The sequence below is a fragment of the Alternaria viburni genome (genome assembly GCF_023758015.1).
Source record: "Alternaria viburni strain BMP 2772 chromosome Unknown scaffold_7, whole genome shotgun sequence".
NCBI lineage: Eukaryota > Fungi > Ascomycota > Dothideomycetes > Pleosporales > Pleosporaceae > Alternaria > Alternaria viburni.
In genome coordinates this window covers 77,580-94,584 of record NW_026055776.1, presented here as the reverse complement: position 1 = coordinate 94,584, position 17,005 = coordinate 77,580, and the positions used below count along the sequence as shown (strand labels likewise).

At 51.6% G+C, this 17,005-nt stretch overlaps 3 protein-coding genes across 3 annotated transcripts; 2 read left to right on the top strand and 1 right to left on the bottom strand.

Annotated features, from left to right (window-relative positions):
• Window positions 1-1,879: 1,879 nt before the first annotated feature.
• Window positions 1,880-6,811, top strand: J4E79_003980 (uncharacterized protein; the record flags this gene model as incomplete). Its single annotated transcript, XM_049352870.1, has 6 exons — window positions 1,880-1,991; window positions 2,038-3,475; window positions 3,529-4,213; window positions 4,261-4,352; window positions 4,406-6,098; window positions 6,149-6,811. 6 exons carry the CDS (start codon window positions 1,880-1,882, stop codon window positions 6,809-6,811), a joined length of 4,683 nt encoding a protein of 1,560 aa, XP_049212249.1.
• Window positions 6,812-10,125: 3,314 nt separating this feature from the next.
• On the top strand, window positions 10,126-11,319 carry J4E79_003979 (uncharacterized protein; the record flags this gene model as incomplete). The annotated part of the gene is made up of 2 exons (XM_049352869.1): window positions 10,126-10,957; window positions 10,994-11,319. 2 exons carry the CDS (start codon window positions 10,126-10,128, stop codon window positions 11,317-11,319), a joined length of 1,158 nt encoding a protein of 385 aa, XP_049212248.1.
• A 3,781-nt stretch (window positions 11,320-15,100) lies between these two features.
• On the bottom strand, window positions 15,101-15,956 carry J4E79_003978 (uncharacterized protein; the record flags this gene model as incomplete). Its single annotated transcript, XM_049352868.1, has 4 exons — window positions 15,101-15,161; window positions 15,211-15,264; window positions 15,316-15,358; window positions 15,506-15,956. The coding sequence occupies 4 exons, from the start codon at window positions 15,954-15,956 to the stop codon at window positions 15,101-15,103; spliced, it is 609 nt and encodes a 202-aa protein (XP_049212247.1).
• Window positions 15,957-17,005: the final 1,049 nt, after the last annotated feature.

Genomic DNA, 17,005 nt, shown 5'->3' with positions numbered 1-17,005 from the left:
AGGAGAAGATTCCATAGATCTGATTGTCATCCACGCCCATTATCAGACTGCATCATTCGCGTTCTTACCACTGTACTTCTGCTGGCCGGCGTGTATGAGCTGTACCGCACCCTCGTTACTTTTCGCGCTGCCACCTTTGTCCTTCTTGAGATACCTGCCAATGTATCCCCTCTCACCCCAAAGATGAAAAGGATCGACCAAGCCGTTCACTACTCCTCGCTTGTTCTTCTTCTTTTCTGCCCGAGCCGCCTCTAACTCCGCATCGCTCATATCCCAGAACTGTGTCTTCTTATCTCTCCCCTTGAACAGACCCCAAATATCAAAAGGGTCGAAGATGGTAATGATCCACGGTCTGTCATCACCCCAGCCTGGTCCTTTCCGTTCAGTCACGCCATCGCGAGCCAAGAACACCGAGTTGGAAGGAGGTAGTCGTTTACCCGGATGCCACAGATTGAGTAAAACGGTGTTGAGAAACATAATGACAGCTTCGAAGATCCAGAAGTAGATTTCGTTCTGATATATGGAGGACTCCCAGCCGAGGATGTATTCCACAAGGCGGTATATGCAGCGTATTGTGACGATACTCGCACTCACGTACATGACGTACAGTACGACGCGTAGATCCTGCTTTAGTACCCCGGCGTTGTTGGCGCGCCGATGGAATTGTGCAGCGAGAAGACCAAAGGCGCCGAAGAGTGCTGCCTGGAGACAAAGCGATGCGGTGACGAGATCTGAGCCGAGTTGCCGTTCTGCATCGGTAGAGCTGGAGTTGGCCATGCGCCATGCACCCTGTCCGATGAGAATCTCGCATACGCCGTCGAGGCCTATGAAGGTCGTTGCTACCCGCCCTGGGTGAAGAGGTGCCAGGTAGGGGATATAGTACAGGAGACGCGACAGTATGAAATAGTTGATGAGCGCGTATACCGGCGGCCCGGACATGACGAGAACGGTCGAAGCTATGAGGTATGCTAGATTGTCAGTGTCGTAAGCGCCTGCGAGACGCACTGCGAAGCCGCTGATCATCAGAAGAGCGGCCCATGGCAGAAGGACTGTCGTTCGCCATGACTTGTGCTTGCTGAGAGATATCAGTTGTGCGCGACTGCGACTATCGAGGTGTTTACATTGTCTGCCACGCATGTAGCGCTCCGGAGATGGAGAAGAGGATAATGAAGAGTATGGGCGCGGCTTTGTTTGGTGCATAGTACCAGATGCTGCCGGGTGAGTAGTCTCCTATTCCCATCTTGAGAACGATGAGTACGATGTCGCGCCGATAAACCGATGGATGACTTAATTCGTGTAATTGATGAGACAAGCTGTCCGAAAGCCAGAGAGGCAAGGAGCCGTTGCTGCACAATGAGGGACGAGGACAATATACGTTCAGGCTTCAAATACGTCCAGATAGAATCGCTAGCATGCTTACCCTTCGACACATTGGCCACGACATGGGATTTATGAGATAAAGCTCACGACAACACGTCCAAATGGCGCAAACTCCAGGCCCCTCACGGAAAGGCCAATGCGATGAATGCGACGCTCAGCTGAGGCATTGACACGACTTCACAAGGCATAGCACAGGGCTGAATGGGCGCATCTGCCCATCGGTAGCAGGGTGAAGCGAGACCGTACGGCTGTTGACCGGTGATGAGATGGTGGGAAACTTGCGCAGCGACTGGTTGATGGAAAGACGCTCACACGTGATCCATAGATGTGGCGGAGGCCTTTGACGAGTCTTTACCGGATTCGGATTAGTCCAGGCTAGCGGTGAAGCCGCCGAATGCGCAACGTACATCTCGCGACGGCATCATTACCCGCGCACTCAAGCAAACGACGTCCATCACATAATTCGCCGTTATACCGATAATCCCATCGTGCACGTTTCATGAGTGTGGCTGGAAATGGTGCGCCAGCCCTGGGTGCCACAGAGGATGGTTCTAGGCAAACCCCAGCTGAACCTACGGTGATGGATGGGCTATCGAGCTCTAAAGTGACGGGTATGCACCCCTGCAACTTCAACACCCCTATACTCATACTTCACAGTCGAGTACCATGACCCTTCTGGAGTCTTTCCATTGATACAGGAAGACTTGGCTGCGCGATTGCCCCTTCGTAACTTGCACTGGAAAGCTCCTACACGTCCACTAAGGTCTATCGACTCCTTACATGTTGATCTCGTGCCCAGTAAAGAATCAGCACAGGCTGCAAGTGCGGCTTCGTCGACTTCAGCACCTGGCCAAGGTACGCCCAATAGGAACACGGATGAAATCTTCAGGCCGGTTAACAAAGAGAAAGAGAGACGGCATCAGATCCCAGGACTGCGTCAAACCCCTTATCTGAAGGTCTATCTGTTGAGATGTGACGATTCAGAGACTTACAAGGCGACTGCCCGTAAGCAGGTCCGCGAATGGGTGAAGGAACACACCCCACCTTCTCAAAGCAGTACGGCGAACACGCAGGAAAATCATGATGCGTACGAATGGTTGATCCTACATGTGGTAGTGCCCGAGACGCCGGCAGCAAGCCAGCCTCGTGGATCCTCTAATACTACAACCGGTGAGAAGGAGAAGTCTGGAGCAGCATCTAGATGGACGCGCGGGACGACGACCTTGCTGGAAAAGCTTCGCGCCGACTTCAATGTCTCATCAAAATCGGCACCCGACCGGGTAGCTCAAATACGAGTGCCAAAAGAGAAAGTTCCGCAGCACATGCTTCCAGCTGCTGCACCTGCCGCCACCCCTGCTATTACTGAGAGCATCCAGGAACAAGAGCGTGCTTGGGCTGATGTCATCGCTAAGTTCAAGGTATTGATCCTTCTTTCGTTTGACCTCCGGGTGAGCCAGTATGAAGAAGACATTCGCAAGAATGACGCTCAGCGCTCGTTTCCTGGTTGGAACTTCAACACATTCTTCATCTTGAAGGAAGGGTTGGCAAGAGGCTTCGAAAGCGTAGGTCTGGTCGAAGATGCGCTGCTTGGCTATGATGAGCTTTCCATCGGTCTTGATAGCGTCATACGTGACCAGTCGAGCGAAGACGCGCAAGGAAGCGTTTTGCTCAGCTATTCGGACGACATATATCAGACAGCAGCAGAGATTGCACAGCAGGATGGTAATGATGGATCGGGTCCATCCATACACGATGATAGGCCGATCAACGCTTTGAAGAAAGACTATCGCGGTCTCATCCTTGCAAACAACATTTCGATCTTCGACTTCAGGCTCTACATCTTCGCTCGCCAGATGTTCTTGCTCTTGAGGCTTGGAAACTCAGTCTCAGCACGTTCCGACCTCGCAGCCAAGCTACAACCTCGACCGAATGCCGGCGTGATACAGCGCTCGGCTGATGACAGCACTATTGGTATGAAGTCGGGCGGCCAAGGGAACGACTCAGAGGATTTGTTCTCTCTCGCTGAACTCTGCTCGCGTGCACTAAACTTCATTACCTTTGCTGGGCGGCTCTTGCGAGATGATCTAATTCACGGGTAAGTCCATCTACATCTAGTAGTCAAGACACAGCACTAATCCATCGCTGTAGGGCGAAAGCTCACGATACCACATTCCCTGATCATCTCGTCGAGAACATCGTTCGTTCGTGGACTTTCGCTGCGCTGGAACAGGTCTTGCGTGAAACATCTACAGGATCTCTTCCATTTACGAAGTCCTCTGGAAACCTATCGGCAGGCTCTTCCGGCAAGAGCCTTTCGTTTGGTGGCCGCAACAAAGAACAAAAGATGAAGGTCTCAGAACAGAAGTCCATGATCCATCCATCCAGATCGACATCTCTGAACCATGGGCGACCAGTATCAGACATGCCATACTCACAACCCGCAGCCAATGCCCAAGTCGTATTCGAGAACGGCCAGTATCACGATCGACCACTACCTGGCCAACAGAGCACGATCCCTTCTGCTAAGAACGGCCTGCAGGAGCTGGCTGGTACGAGAGCGCAGCTTCTCGCAATTCAGCGACGTTTGCTCGAACATGCAGGCAAGAGCATGGGCTGGAATATTGGCTGGAATGCTATATTGGCATCGCTGAGTGCTAAAGAAGAACTCACTGAGGTTGATCTAGAAGACGAGGAAGAGGAAGAGGATGAATCAAAGCAGAACCAGTCTCGTACCGAAACGGAAGGGGAAGCTTCGAAGTCACGTCTCGGTATATCTGCCGCAGCGCTGGTCACTGCGATGACATCCATCAAGCAGTTCCGACAATTCTATGAGGTCAGAAGACATGATATAACCCCGCATGAATTTGCTAACTTTTACAGGGTTTGAGTGATCTTATCGTCAAGCACTATATGGCCGCAGGCCAGACCAAGTCAGCAGAAAGCGTGCTCGGGGATCTGGCTGCCCTCAGGTTGTATGTTTGCCACTTCTCAGATTACATCAGGCCTAATACTGATATCACTATAGTGAACTGGGTGACTTCGCGGCAGCCGCCATGTACTTTGGACGTATGGCATCGTACTTTGCGGAGAGCAGATGGAACACGGTCGAGACAACCATGCTCAAGATGCACGCACGCTGCCTCAAGAAACTCAACCGAAAAGATGAATATGTGCGGACGGTACTTGATCTCTTAGCCAAGTCTGCGGCGAGCCGAATGGCGTTCAAGAGTGCCTCAAAACGAGCCAGTACAACCGACGCAGGGGACATGCCCGGTGTCTGGCTGAACGACGACAAAGTGGACACTACTGACGTATTCCATGAACTCATCAGCTATTCGCAACAGCTACCCTATGATGTCACAGTCCAGATGCCGAAGTACTTTGGCGACATCTCGGTAGAGCCGTACGTTCGACACTACGATGATAAAGATGGGTTCCAGTTACGCCTTCAATTCAGACACCATCTCGAAGACGAGATTGAAATACGCGCAGCCAAAATCCGACTGGTCAGCGCAGTCTCGAATCAAGCCAAGGACATATGGCTCGAAGAGACAGGAGCCATACAGTTGAAGAAGGGCTTGAATCGCATGTGGATCGGCTGCAACGTGAATACGATTGGACCGTACATGGTTGACAGGGTTGTTCTCGAAGCAAAGCGTATCGTCTTCGTACACGAACCTTTCCAGAAGGCAGAGGCGACAACTCCACTTGGCATCATCACTTCGGTCTCTGCGCATTCTCTCAAAGCCGCGAAGAAAGCTCGGATACTGTGCTTCCCCCGTAGCGAATCCTTCCAAGCCCGAATCTATCTCTCGCACTTCATCCATATTGACAAGCCGCGGCACATAGAGGTCGAGTGCTCAGCTGGCTGGAACGAGATCACACGCGCAGAAGTCCGCCTGAAGTCCGCCTCTGCAGGTTTACGACTGCGAACCGCAAATGCAAGCGTGGCTTCAGGAGAGATCAAGATCGATGATAGTAAGCCAACGCCGGGAGTCATCGCTATTGGGGCCATGCCGGCGGAAACTACAGCGACATTGAAGGTGCCTTACGATATGGAAACGATATTGCAGGATCTTACTGTCAAGATCGACGTCGACTACTTTACTGCCAACGGCCAGTTTCAGTACACCTCCACCTTCGTTATCCCCGTTGAGTTGCCTCTAGATGTCAACGTCCACGATCACTTCAAGAGCAAATCACTGTTCTCAAAATTCAACATCAAGACGGCCAACCATGTGCCGCTGAAGCTTCTAGATGTCGCACTAGAAGGATCAGAAGAGTTCGACGTCCATGCGCCAAGGCGTCCGAAAGAGGCTGTCAATGTTTTCCCGAAGCAGCCTGTCGCCGTGACATACAAAGTCACTAAGAAAACGATGGACGCTGCCAAGAAGCGACAAAGTCGAATTTCCACCACCGGCAGTTTATCGTTGGCTGTTGAGTACAGGTGCTTGAACGAAGACGTTCTTGAACGAGTGCGGGTGATGTTTGCTGAGGCTGTGGAAGATAGTCCAGTTCATCGACTGGCTCGTTTGCTTACCGACCATTTTGCTAGTCAACTGGAGCAGCATATCCTGCCACCGCAATACGAAAAGATCGCGTTGCTGCAGAGGCTCGACCTAGGTGCGTTCGAGGAGGTTGGGTGGGCAGACTGTTTGGAAAGTTTGCCGCTTGTCGTCCGTGATGACACACAGACCTGGCTGCAGAAGTGGCATGAAGTAAGTACTGGTATTCTTCGAGTGGAACGTGTATACTAATGTTTTGACAGAAACACCGAACCATCCTGCTCACCGAAGACGATACTGCCGATACAATACAGCAATCGACCGCTCCGCCATCGCCAAACCCACCCCGGCGGATGGTCATCACAGTCTCAATCCCTCAGACCCACATCCTGCATACCGCATCCCTATCTTTGAACTCGCCCTCGTTCTCTTCCCATTCCACGATCGCAACCGTCGGCCAGCCTATCATGACCACCCTTCGCATCTCGCACACCCGCCGCTGGGCCTCACCGTCCAGTCTCCTCTCCGCCGCCAACCTCGCCGAAGTCAGTGAGCCCATTGACTTCGTCTACACCATCGACGCGAATCCTGAAGTCTGGCTCGTCGCCGGTCAACGACGTGCGCACTTCACTGCCAAGGAAGACGAAGAGCATGAATGGCTCATTATGCTCATTCCGCTCAAGTCGGGCAATACGCTGTTGCCAAATGTGGATATCCGCGCGAAGATCAAGCCAAAGGAGGAGGAGAAGGGCAAGTCAAGTACCACGGAAGCTGAAATCTTGAACTGCGAGATTGATTACTTGAGCTATGGGGAGAGTGTTATGGTTGTGCCGGACGTGAGGAGTAGTACAGTGGGGGTTGGTGATATGATTGTGGGTAGTCCGAGGAGTGTGGTTTGGTTGGAGAGCAGTGGGCAGGTAGTATGAAGAAATGAAATTGGATGACGTGTTGAACATGGCATCCTTTGGGGGAGTGAACAGCAGTGGCAAGCATCCAATATCTATCGAACATGCACTACCCAATAACCATTCTTGGTGGCACTGTTCTGATGTTGTAATCATCAGCCGAGATAATCGGCCCAAGCAGGTTTGTGTGTGCCTTCCGACGCCCACAATTGACTGTACATATAGAGCACCGTGAAGAGACTACATAGTGTCAAGTATCCAGCTATAAATTCGCCCATCGAACCTTTGATACCCGTCAGTCTTCGTGGGGTCTTCGACGACAAGCCAACGAAAAGCACACCATAAAGAAGTAAAGATATCACGGGGATTGATAAAAACACAAAGATAATGACTAGAGAGTATATGAAGGGATAGGCAACTAGCGGTGGCATGACATCCCCATGTGGTGACTCATCAGTGTCAGGCGCAGCTGTCGCAATCAATGCAAGCACTACCAGCCCTACAATTACCGCCATAATTAGCGATATAAAGTACAGAGTAAATCCAATCAAGAGAGGGGGAGACTGTAGTGTTGAATTCACCGCGACTAGAGTGAACAGCTTCTTTGGGGTACCGATTATTTTGCGATGAAACTTTTCGATATCTCCGCCCAACAGCTGCGTGATACGAGCAACTGGCGATGTGAGGGTTTGAGACCTTAGTAGCCGTACTAGGTACTCCACGAAGAAGCAAAATGCCATGTAAATGCAAAGGGGGAGAAGTAAACCCCAATGCGTAACAGGAACGATGTAATTTACGTGGAGATACGCAAGCAAGATGTTGGTTGGGTAGACGGGAGCCATTGCCACAAAGCCGCACAGAAATTTCGCTACCTTAGTAGTAGTTCTCCTAGTACTGACGACGATAGGCATTGGTCTTAAATCGACTTCGCCAGCAATTCCAGCTCTTAAGCGAAATAACTCTGGTACGAGAAATGCTATTACATACGTGGACATCAAAGTTTGGGTAATCGGGGTGCCACGCATGGTGAAGACTTTCAGAGCTTGTGGAGCCGCTCCAAGATGGAGAAGGCCAGGGAGCTGTGGGCTGCCAGCGTCATGACATTGCGATGGCGCAACAGGCTGCACAGAATCAGGGCCAGCAGGCCGTCAAAAGCATCGAAGGTTTAGCGAGCCAAGAACACCGTATGTCCCGAGAAGGGGTACTAGGCATTGTATGGTTTACAGCAGTGACAGGCTGAGTATAAATCAGACAGCGCATATCATTGACCGGTACTTGCGACCACTAATATGGTAACATGTCAGCTTGCAGTGCTTTCGCATGCTTCATATGCTGTGTAACAGCAAAGCTTCCGCCACTAGAAGGGCAGCGACCAGTGATGTTCATCGCCGATCTATGGCTATTTTTGATTCCAAGGCGGGGGCGTGAAGTTAAATGGTGTCAGGATGGCTGAAGACTACACCTATATACCTCCCAGCTCGTAGACAAACTTGAGTACAACGTCTCATAGCGACCTATATCTTGGACTTCACTTATCATTTCAAGGGGACGCATAACAGAGAGAGAGAGTTCGTAGCAGTTCAACCCAATACCAGCTTATGATAGGCTCGAAACTAACAAGCACAGGCACCAGTCTTCAACAAGTCACCTGTCTTCGCATAGCCCGCTGTAACCCATCATTTCCCTAAAGCGAGACTCGACAATGGGCAATACGAAACAATGCCCTAATTGTACCACAGAGCAGGACGTTGAGTGTGGAGGATGTGAGGGAAAGGGGTATCAGGTTGATCAGTACGAATGCACAAACTGCTATGGTCAACGAGAATGTGGCTCTTGTCAGCAGGGATGGATCACTAGGTACACCAACCCATGTGGAAGTTGCAGCGGTAACAAATATGTCAAAGAGTACTCAAATTGGTCCGAATGCCCGGTTTGTACGGGGTTTGGTTGGGTGGTTGGTTAAGACCTACCTACACAGTTTCAGCTGCGAATGCGCAGCTGTGCCCAGATGCCAGGCGCGGCAGACAGCCGACACGGTGCAGACTCGCGTCCGCACCGCCCTACTTCACTCTCGCAAGAACCATCTATCCCCAGAGGCCCAGCGTTGTCTGGCTTCTGTCTAGAACTATGTACATTGCATCTCTAGAAGTGACGTGTTTGCCTGTGTTCGTGTTCCTCAGATTATCTTCCTTTTTGTATGCTGTGCTCGAAGCCTCGTATGTGTAACGTTTCTCAAGGCCCGTAGAGGCACGGTTGTCTCATGCTTTGCGGCTGCACTACCTTTAGTCTCCCCCTAGCGTTCAACTGTCGTGTGTGCTAGCTTTCCCTGGTTCCCCTAAGGCCAGGAGTATATTTCCCATTCTCCGATGTTCTTCAAGTGTTACGACGTCGTCCACTATGTTTCCATGTGGCCGTGTCTGCGGTGTGACTTGCCACCATACGCAGCGGCAGCAGCATCTTGTTCGAACAAGCTTGGAAGCTGTCGAAGACAACAAGGACAGAGACTCATATAGAGATTCACATCGTATCGTATTGCTGGCGCGGAGTAGATAGCGTTACAACAGGGTGATAGAGGCTTCGAAGTTGTATAATCGTCGTACTTCGGTGTGGAGATGTCGGCCGGCAAGTGAAGGTGATTACGAGATGGCTAGACGCTAGACGTTAGCCTGCTAGGTGTATACAACGCTGCTATTGCGCTTGATAAACCCGAGCCTCTACTGCTGGAAGCGTTGTTGTTGCCGTCGCTGTTGGGCATGGTCGTGCGCGCGCATGTATGCTTCCCGAGGTGTTGGCGAAGGTACTGGGTAATGGCATCTTGACAAGAGTAAAGCTGCCTGTACTACTCAGTGCATGCGCATGGTGACCGCATGTTGTGCATGTTGGGAGATGGAGAGTGTCGTTAAGGAATGGAGGGTCCCACTCGTGGCTGTCCTCTTGCGCGGGCATGCGCCGCATGCGACAGGAGACACGCGCGAGACCCATGAGATGACGATCATCACGTGCTTGCTTAGCGCGTCAATCACGCGTCTCAGGGCTCGCCCACGCGCTCCCAAGGTGCCCCCGATGTCCCTTCGCATCACACGTCCCATACGCGCACCCCGAATCATCAGCCACACTTCATGCTGCGACGCTAGGTGTTGGTTTAGTATGGAATACTTGATCCGATCAAATTATCCCGCCATCGTCGCTCTCGGCCCTAAGTATGGCCTGGGACATGGATGTAGCTGAAAGCCCCGCCTTCAAGGCACCCCTCCTACATCGCAAGCGCATGTCCAATATGCCATACTAAGCTACCTGACTGCATATTTCACACCGCGCACGAACGAGCCACTACCATGGCCGACCTCTCGAGAGAAGACCTGCCGCCTTCCGATAGCCCCCACCTCGTCCTTCGGCACCCTACCGAAGAAGAGTGCACGACGATCTCGATCAATACCTCCATCGAGTGGAAAGACTCGCTTTCACTCGCACAATACTTGAAAGAAGGTCAATGGCTCGCCACGGTCCCTTTAGCCCGCGATGGAGGCATGACAACATGGATCTTGGTCCACCAGGATCAAGGTCCAGGCGAGCGTCGGATACTATGCTCTTGCGAGAGCTTCTCCAAGCGCTCACTCACGAGCGATACCAGCGGTATTATCAGCGAGAACATTGTGCATGGTGTGGCCAGCGTCTTCTCCCCGAGCGAGTACCGCGGCAGAGGGTATGCGGCGCGTATGATGCGTGAGTTAGCGAGGACCTTGCATACGTGGCAAGCAGAAGGGCAGCCGTGTGTGGGAAGCACGCTGTACTCCGACATTGGCAAAGAATTCTATGCGAAACTAGGCTGGCTCCCAAACTCCACCAATTCGCACATGGAGCTGCAACCCTGCGCCATCGCGTGGCCTTCGCCGGCTACACCAGTTATCGAGGAAGAGATAGGAGATTTGTGCAAGCGGGACGAAGACTTGGTTCGGTCTCGCATGGCAATACCCACGCGAGAGGTGAAAACTCGTTTTACGATCATCCCAGGTCTTGACCATATGCTCTGGCACATATCCAAAGAAGTGTTTGCGACGAAACACCTCTTTGACCGGATACCCAATGCGAAAGGAGCGATAGCTGGCCCGTCCGGCAGCCAAGTCTGGGCACTTTGGACGCATCGATATTACAGTCATCCTGACGCAAGTACGTCACGCAACGTGCTATACATACTTCGGCTAGTGATGGAGGTCGATGAGACTGCAACAAGGCTATCTTCCGATGCAGCAAAACTGCCTGAGCCTGCCATGTACGAGCAGCAGGCAGTATACCTTCGGGCGGTTTTGCAGGCAGCCCAGGCCGAAGCCACGGAATGGAAACTCGATGTCGTCAAGCTCTGGGATCCTACACCCTTGGTTCGAGACATGCTGGCTCGGAGTGGTCTAAAGCTCGAAGTCGTGGAACGGGAGAACGACAGTATCGCTAGCCTGCTTTGGTACAATGCAGATGGCGGGGTCAGTGACGAGATACCGTTGTGGCTGAACAACGAGCACTACGCGTGGCAATAGGAGTTGGAAGACTCGGTGTCCCTGACGTTCAATTCTGACATGTAGTGCAGTGTCAACTGCGCAGTGCAACCATCAACTCGAGACCAACGCAAGCCTCACATCACTCCGCGAATGTTCGCTCAACAATTCGCCACTGGCGTTCTATGGCTCGACCTTATCCACTCGCCTCAACCCAACCTTCGGGGAACATCTCTACGAGCTTCCTCATCTCCTTGATCAGGCTGTTACATTCGTCAGTCATGGACTATGGGGTCATAGGAGATGGTGCTAACGTTTCCCTGAAATGTGGTGAATCCGGGTATAGCGCTGAGTCATGGATGATAACACGTCTATGAAGTGTGAGTTCTTATCTTGCACCCGGGAAGAGCCTATCAAAGCTATCACTCACATGGAGTAAAGGGCATTACGAGCGTCCCAATCTTCTTCTGGTGCTGATTTCGGTATGCACTCATGGTACTTTCGCAAACACTCCTCGCCCCAGTCATCTTCGAGTAGGCGCATAGTTGCAAGCTCATCTGAAGGCCTTTCAGCAGTTGTCATATACATCTCGAGAGAATTGCTGTATGGGAACCATTGGTGCAGAGACTGAGGTTCAATATCGGGCATCACCTACATTCGTTGTGGCCCCAGAATGCCGAAGCGTCAAACATGAGAGGATCATCGGATCCATCTTTCACGGACACATTTCCAAGCCAGAGGTCTCCGTGAATGAGCACTGGTTTTATCTCCCGACCGCCGAGCTCTAAAGGCCTGAGAAGTCTCGGTATCACCTTTTCAAGTAGTGGCACTGCTAATCGTTCGATCTCATCACTTGGACCACGCGCTTCGGCATCTATCTGCAGCATACGCTGCATACCTCTGGTATAGAATTCCTCCCATGAGTCAGTCCAGGCATTATCTTGTGCGAGCGTACCATTGTACGTCGTGATATGGAACCCAAATCTGCCGTGCAGGTTTTTGTCAACGCTGAGTGTATGAAGTTGGGATACCGCATAGGTGAAATTTTGGATCGGCGGATGTCCTTTGCGCAGCGCGTGGTACTCAAAGAGAATGAAGTGTCGAGCCGAGTTCTTGCATTTGCCCCACGATAGAGGTTTCGGTGAAAAGTTTGGGACAATGTCGTTGATCATCTTCATGCTCTCGAATTCACCGTGGAACATTTCGCCGCCAGTCGGGCCGTCTTGTAACTAAATCGCGTTGAGCATAGCGCAGTGGCGGTCCGGTACGGCAACTCACCTTAAGAAAGTAAGATTCTTCCTTCCCATCTACATCGACGACTACACGCGCTGTTGTATTCCAATTACTCGCGCCATGGCCCCGAGATCTCTTGATTTTCGCATTTGGTGGCAGTACTGGATTGTACGCAGGTATGTCAGCCCACAGCGCCAAAAGAAGCTTGTGTCACGGAGGAGAAAGTAGGCACACCTGCGATGATATTTTCATCAAGCTCGACGTCACCTTCATGAACTTTTGGCGCGCTTTGCACCTCCCAATAAGCGGGCGGCATCGCAGTGGGTTGAGCTGGTGGGTCTACAAGCCGGCAAAACCTTGGAAGTGGGGTGTCAAGTGAGGACCCCAATCTATACTTGTTGAGTGAGCACCAGACAGGTCACGCAAGACATTTGACATATCCATACTCCAATGGATCGAATATCAGAGGATGTTCACGGCGTCATGCGGCGTCACGTATTGCTATTGGCTGGGGTTGGCAAACCCCGCTTCTGTGCCACCCGCCCGCCGGCGTGAAGAAGTATCGACGCGGTATCCGTTTTGTCAAAACCTCCCTTATGCGGCTTACATAGATAGCAGGCAGTCTTGGAGGCTGTGAATCGTACTCGGCCCTATCCCCCAATCTCATTTCGGAGTCATCGAATTCTAAACGCGATATTTCAACTTCATTCGAAAGCAAATCCGGTCAACTCAACGAATCAACTTTGGCTTCTTCCTCCCGCCGTCATGTTTTCTCAAACTACTACTGATGATCAGGAAGCGGAGAAACCAGCAACGAGCCAGACTCTGCAGGATTCAGCCGCGCAGCACCCATCGGTACCATACTCGCTTTTCACCAAGAATGAACGATATGGAATTGTAGCCATGATTACATTGGCAGCATGGTTCTCAACTCTGAGCAGTTTCATTTACTATCCTGCCCTTCCAATGGTTGCCAAGGATCTGGACTCATCGATTACAATGATCAACCTTACCGTTACCTCCTACTTGGTCGTATCTGCCGTCGCTCCCGCGATTGTCGGAGATGCAGCTGACATGTTTGGACGCCGACCTGTCTACGTAGTGACTCTGCTGCTGTATGTCGCCGCAAACGTCGGGATTGCAATGCAACGTTCAGCTGTGGCACTCTTACTGCTGCGCATGGTGCAAAGTGCAGGGATATCTGGCATGTGGCCCCTACCAGGTTCTTGACGGTCACCCGCCATAGCCGTGCAACAAGCTGACAGCTATGAACCGGATACAGGCACCTTTTCCGTCTCATATGGAGTTATCGCCGACATCTCAGCGCCAAGTGAGAGGGGTGCCTTCGTATCTGCTGTTTCATTTGGGTGAGTGGGATCGTCACACAGCGTGGCAACCTATACCAGCTTCTGTTAACACGCGTCAGAGTCACCACTGCGCCGAGCCTGGGACCGGTCATAGGTGGCGCATTCGCCTCGGGTCCTGGTTGGAGGTGGATATTCGGATTCTTGGCCATCGTTTCCGGCTTTTGTCTGGTCACACTGTTCCTAGCCTTACCGGAGACGAATCGAAGCATCATCGGGAACGGCGGCATCGCACCTTCTCGGCTATTGCAGCCTGTTATCCGTGGTATTATGCGGCCATGGGAAGGGCAGCGCGGTCCGAGCACTCCGCCTCCACCTTCGCAAGCGAGGAGAATACCAAACCCAATCAGGAGTCTTCGCGTATTATCACGCAAAGATGTGGCTGTAAGCATCATGCCTGGAAGTTTCTTGTACACTGTGTACTGCTGCATTCACACATCATTGTCGACAACCTTTATGCAAGTCTACCATCTCAAAGAATGGCAAGTGGGCCTATCCTATCTTCCATTTGGCGTCGGCGCGATTATTGCGACTCTGATTTCTAGCAAGTGGATAGACCGAGACTATCGTATTGTGGCGAAGGCCCATGGATTGCCCGTGGTGAAAATGTCTGGAGATGACTTGTTGAATTTTCCCATTGAAGAAGCTCGCATGAGAAGCGCATTTGCGCCCGCATTTTGTGCTTTTGCCTCCGTCTTGGCCTATGGGTGGCTGGTCAATGAGCGTCTAGTGAGTAAAGCCGCGCAACTTGTCATCCATTGGCTGACACGCCCTAGCACCTCGCAGGGCCTCTGGTCTGTCTTTTCGTTGCAGGCCTTTCTATCCAGACTTGCTTTAACGTAAAGGCCCTCAACCACAGAGTTCACGTTAGCCCACTGCTGACTGTCTCAGATCAACAACACTTTATTGGTTGATATCAATCAGGACATGCCAGCGACAGCTCAGGCTTCATCCAATATCGTTCGCTGTGCGCTCTCCACCGTCATGGTCGCCGTACTTCAAAACCTCATAGATTCCATTGGCTTTGGCTGGACCTTCTTCATTATGAGTTTGTTTTGCCTCGTTGCTGGTTGCTTTTACTTCATCGAGCTAAGATTTGGACGAAGGTGGAGACTCGCTCGAAATGGATTAACAGCTCACTAGGTAAGATATAAAGTCACACTTCGCGCAACAAAGAGAGTCTCTGGCCAGTCTTTCATACATCTCGGACGTCACGAACACATGTCTCATTCTCCCTGATATCCGTCGGGGTACTTATCCAGAAGCCGCTGCATATCCACGATGGCCCTGCTGTGTGTCAGTGGATTTGTACGTAGTAAGGATAGTAGGGGCGCACATCTTTCGAAAGTTGTTGTTGTCCGAGTACAGGGCAGAGGCGCAAAAGTGTCCGCTTCTTCGCAACGTTAGCGGCAAAGACATTGGTCGTGGCTGGCTCGCTTACATAGCATAAAGAAGATTGCGGTCCTCGTAGTCATCTTCGGGCGCTGTTATCGGAAAGAACTTGTGATATTCTCGCATCCATTGTCGGCCAAGCTTGTAGCGCGGGGTGGCCATACTGCCAACGTCATCTTTTTGATCGGAGATCACCAGATCAGTTCTAATGCGAGTTAAAAGCTCTGGCGACGACTTACATTCATTATGACCCCAGAATACGGATGGGTCAAAGTATACTGGATCACCGGTAGCTGCATTGGTACCTATGTTACCGCACCAGATGTCACCATGGAGTGCAACGGGTTTGAGACTTCGACCATGAGTGTTCATAGGTCGAAGAAGTCGGGGGATAACCTTCTCTTTGAGACCAAGCACCAGCCGTTCAATGTCTTCACTTGGACCCTGCGATACTATCTCCTGGTCGACGAACGACTGGAAGCGCCGGCTGTAGAGCTCCTCCCATGTGTCACTCCATGTCAGGTCCTGGTACATGCTTCCTTCGTGGGTCATGACATGGTATCCGAACTTCGTAGGTGCTTTCGGGTTCATCATACTGTCATGGTGGAGCTTAGCAAGCATGGCAGAGAATTTACGAATGTCGGGGAGATCCTCGATCATCTCCATAAACTCGGCTAGGTAGAAGTGCATGCTTGAGTCGGACTTGTATGTGCCCCAAGCAATGGGACGAGGTATTCCTTCTACATGTTGACGTATGGAGTCAGAACTATGTCATTCTTCATTTACCAAGGTTCCTTACCTGGAGTGTACGCATGTAAGGTTTTGACGCCATGATATTCACCTCTCAGCATGCTCATGCCCAAGTCCCCACTGGAGACCTTGAGGAAATACTTTTCTGGTGTTCCATCGGCTAGTTTCACATCGATTCGAGCAGTTCGCGTCCAGAAGCTAGCGCCATGTGACTTTGCTCCCATCACTTTGCATCCCGGCGGTAGTTCTCGGTGGCGATCAGTCAAGTTCCTCTCAGCAGTTCAGGAACTCCCTTACGTTCGACAATGGCTTCGTCTACATCGATAGCCTGCGCCGTAACTTGCTTCGTTGGCTCTGGTATCCAAGCAATTTCCGTCATGCTTGAAAGCGAGTTCGTGAAGGGTTCCAAGGTGATGTCGTTCGACGGTAGTTTTGGAGCTAGCACTGACTATAAATAATGGCCTTAGAAGACTCAGTGAATCGTGAATCTGGAGGAAGGGGGGCATTAGTGGGGTCATTATTCGGGGTGATGTTCCACAGGTCGGGTGTTACATGGGACTTCAATACCGATTGGTTGACCAATGGAGGATGCAGGATGCATGTGAGAAGGAACGGCTGCCAGGTGCCATCCAATGTCTTCTTCTCTGCAAGCGCTCACCGGTACACGCCACATATGCGCATTCGTTTCGCCTCCATTACACGCAATTAGGAAGGCGATAATGTATTGTTGCGCTGACTATTTCGTCTGACCCATTACCCAGGCTCTGGCTCAATGCCAAGGCTTCTGCGGCTGTCTGCTCAGACTCCCGAGGTCATCTCCGCCCCGCGATCGTGTCTTGTCTCACCGCTGTAGGTTGCTTTATTTCAGCCTCGGGGAAATTCTCAGTCTACATCGCCCTATATACACCATCCTGACCTTCCAGCCATCGTTTCTCATCTTCAACCCCACTCAATCTCAGCGTCTCCACATCTTTAGAGACCCATCCATC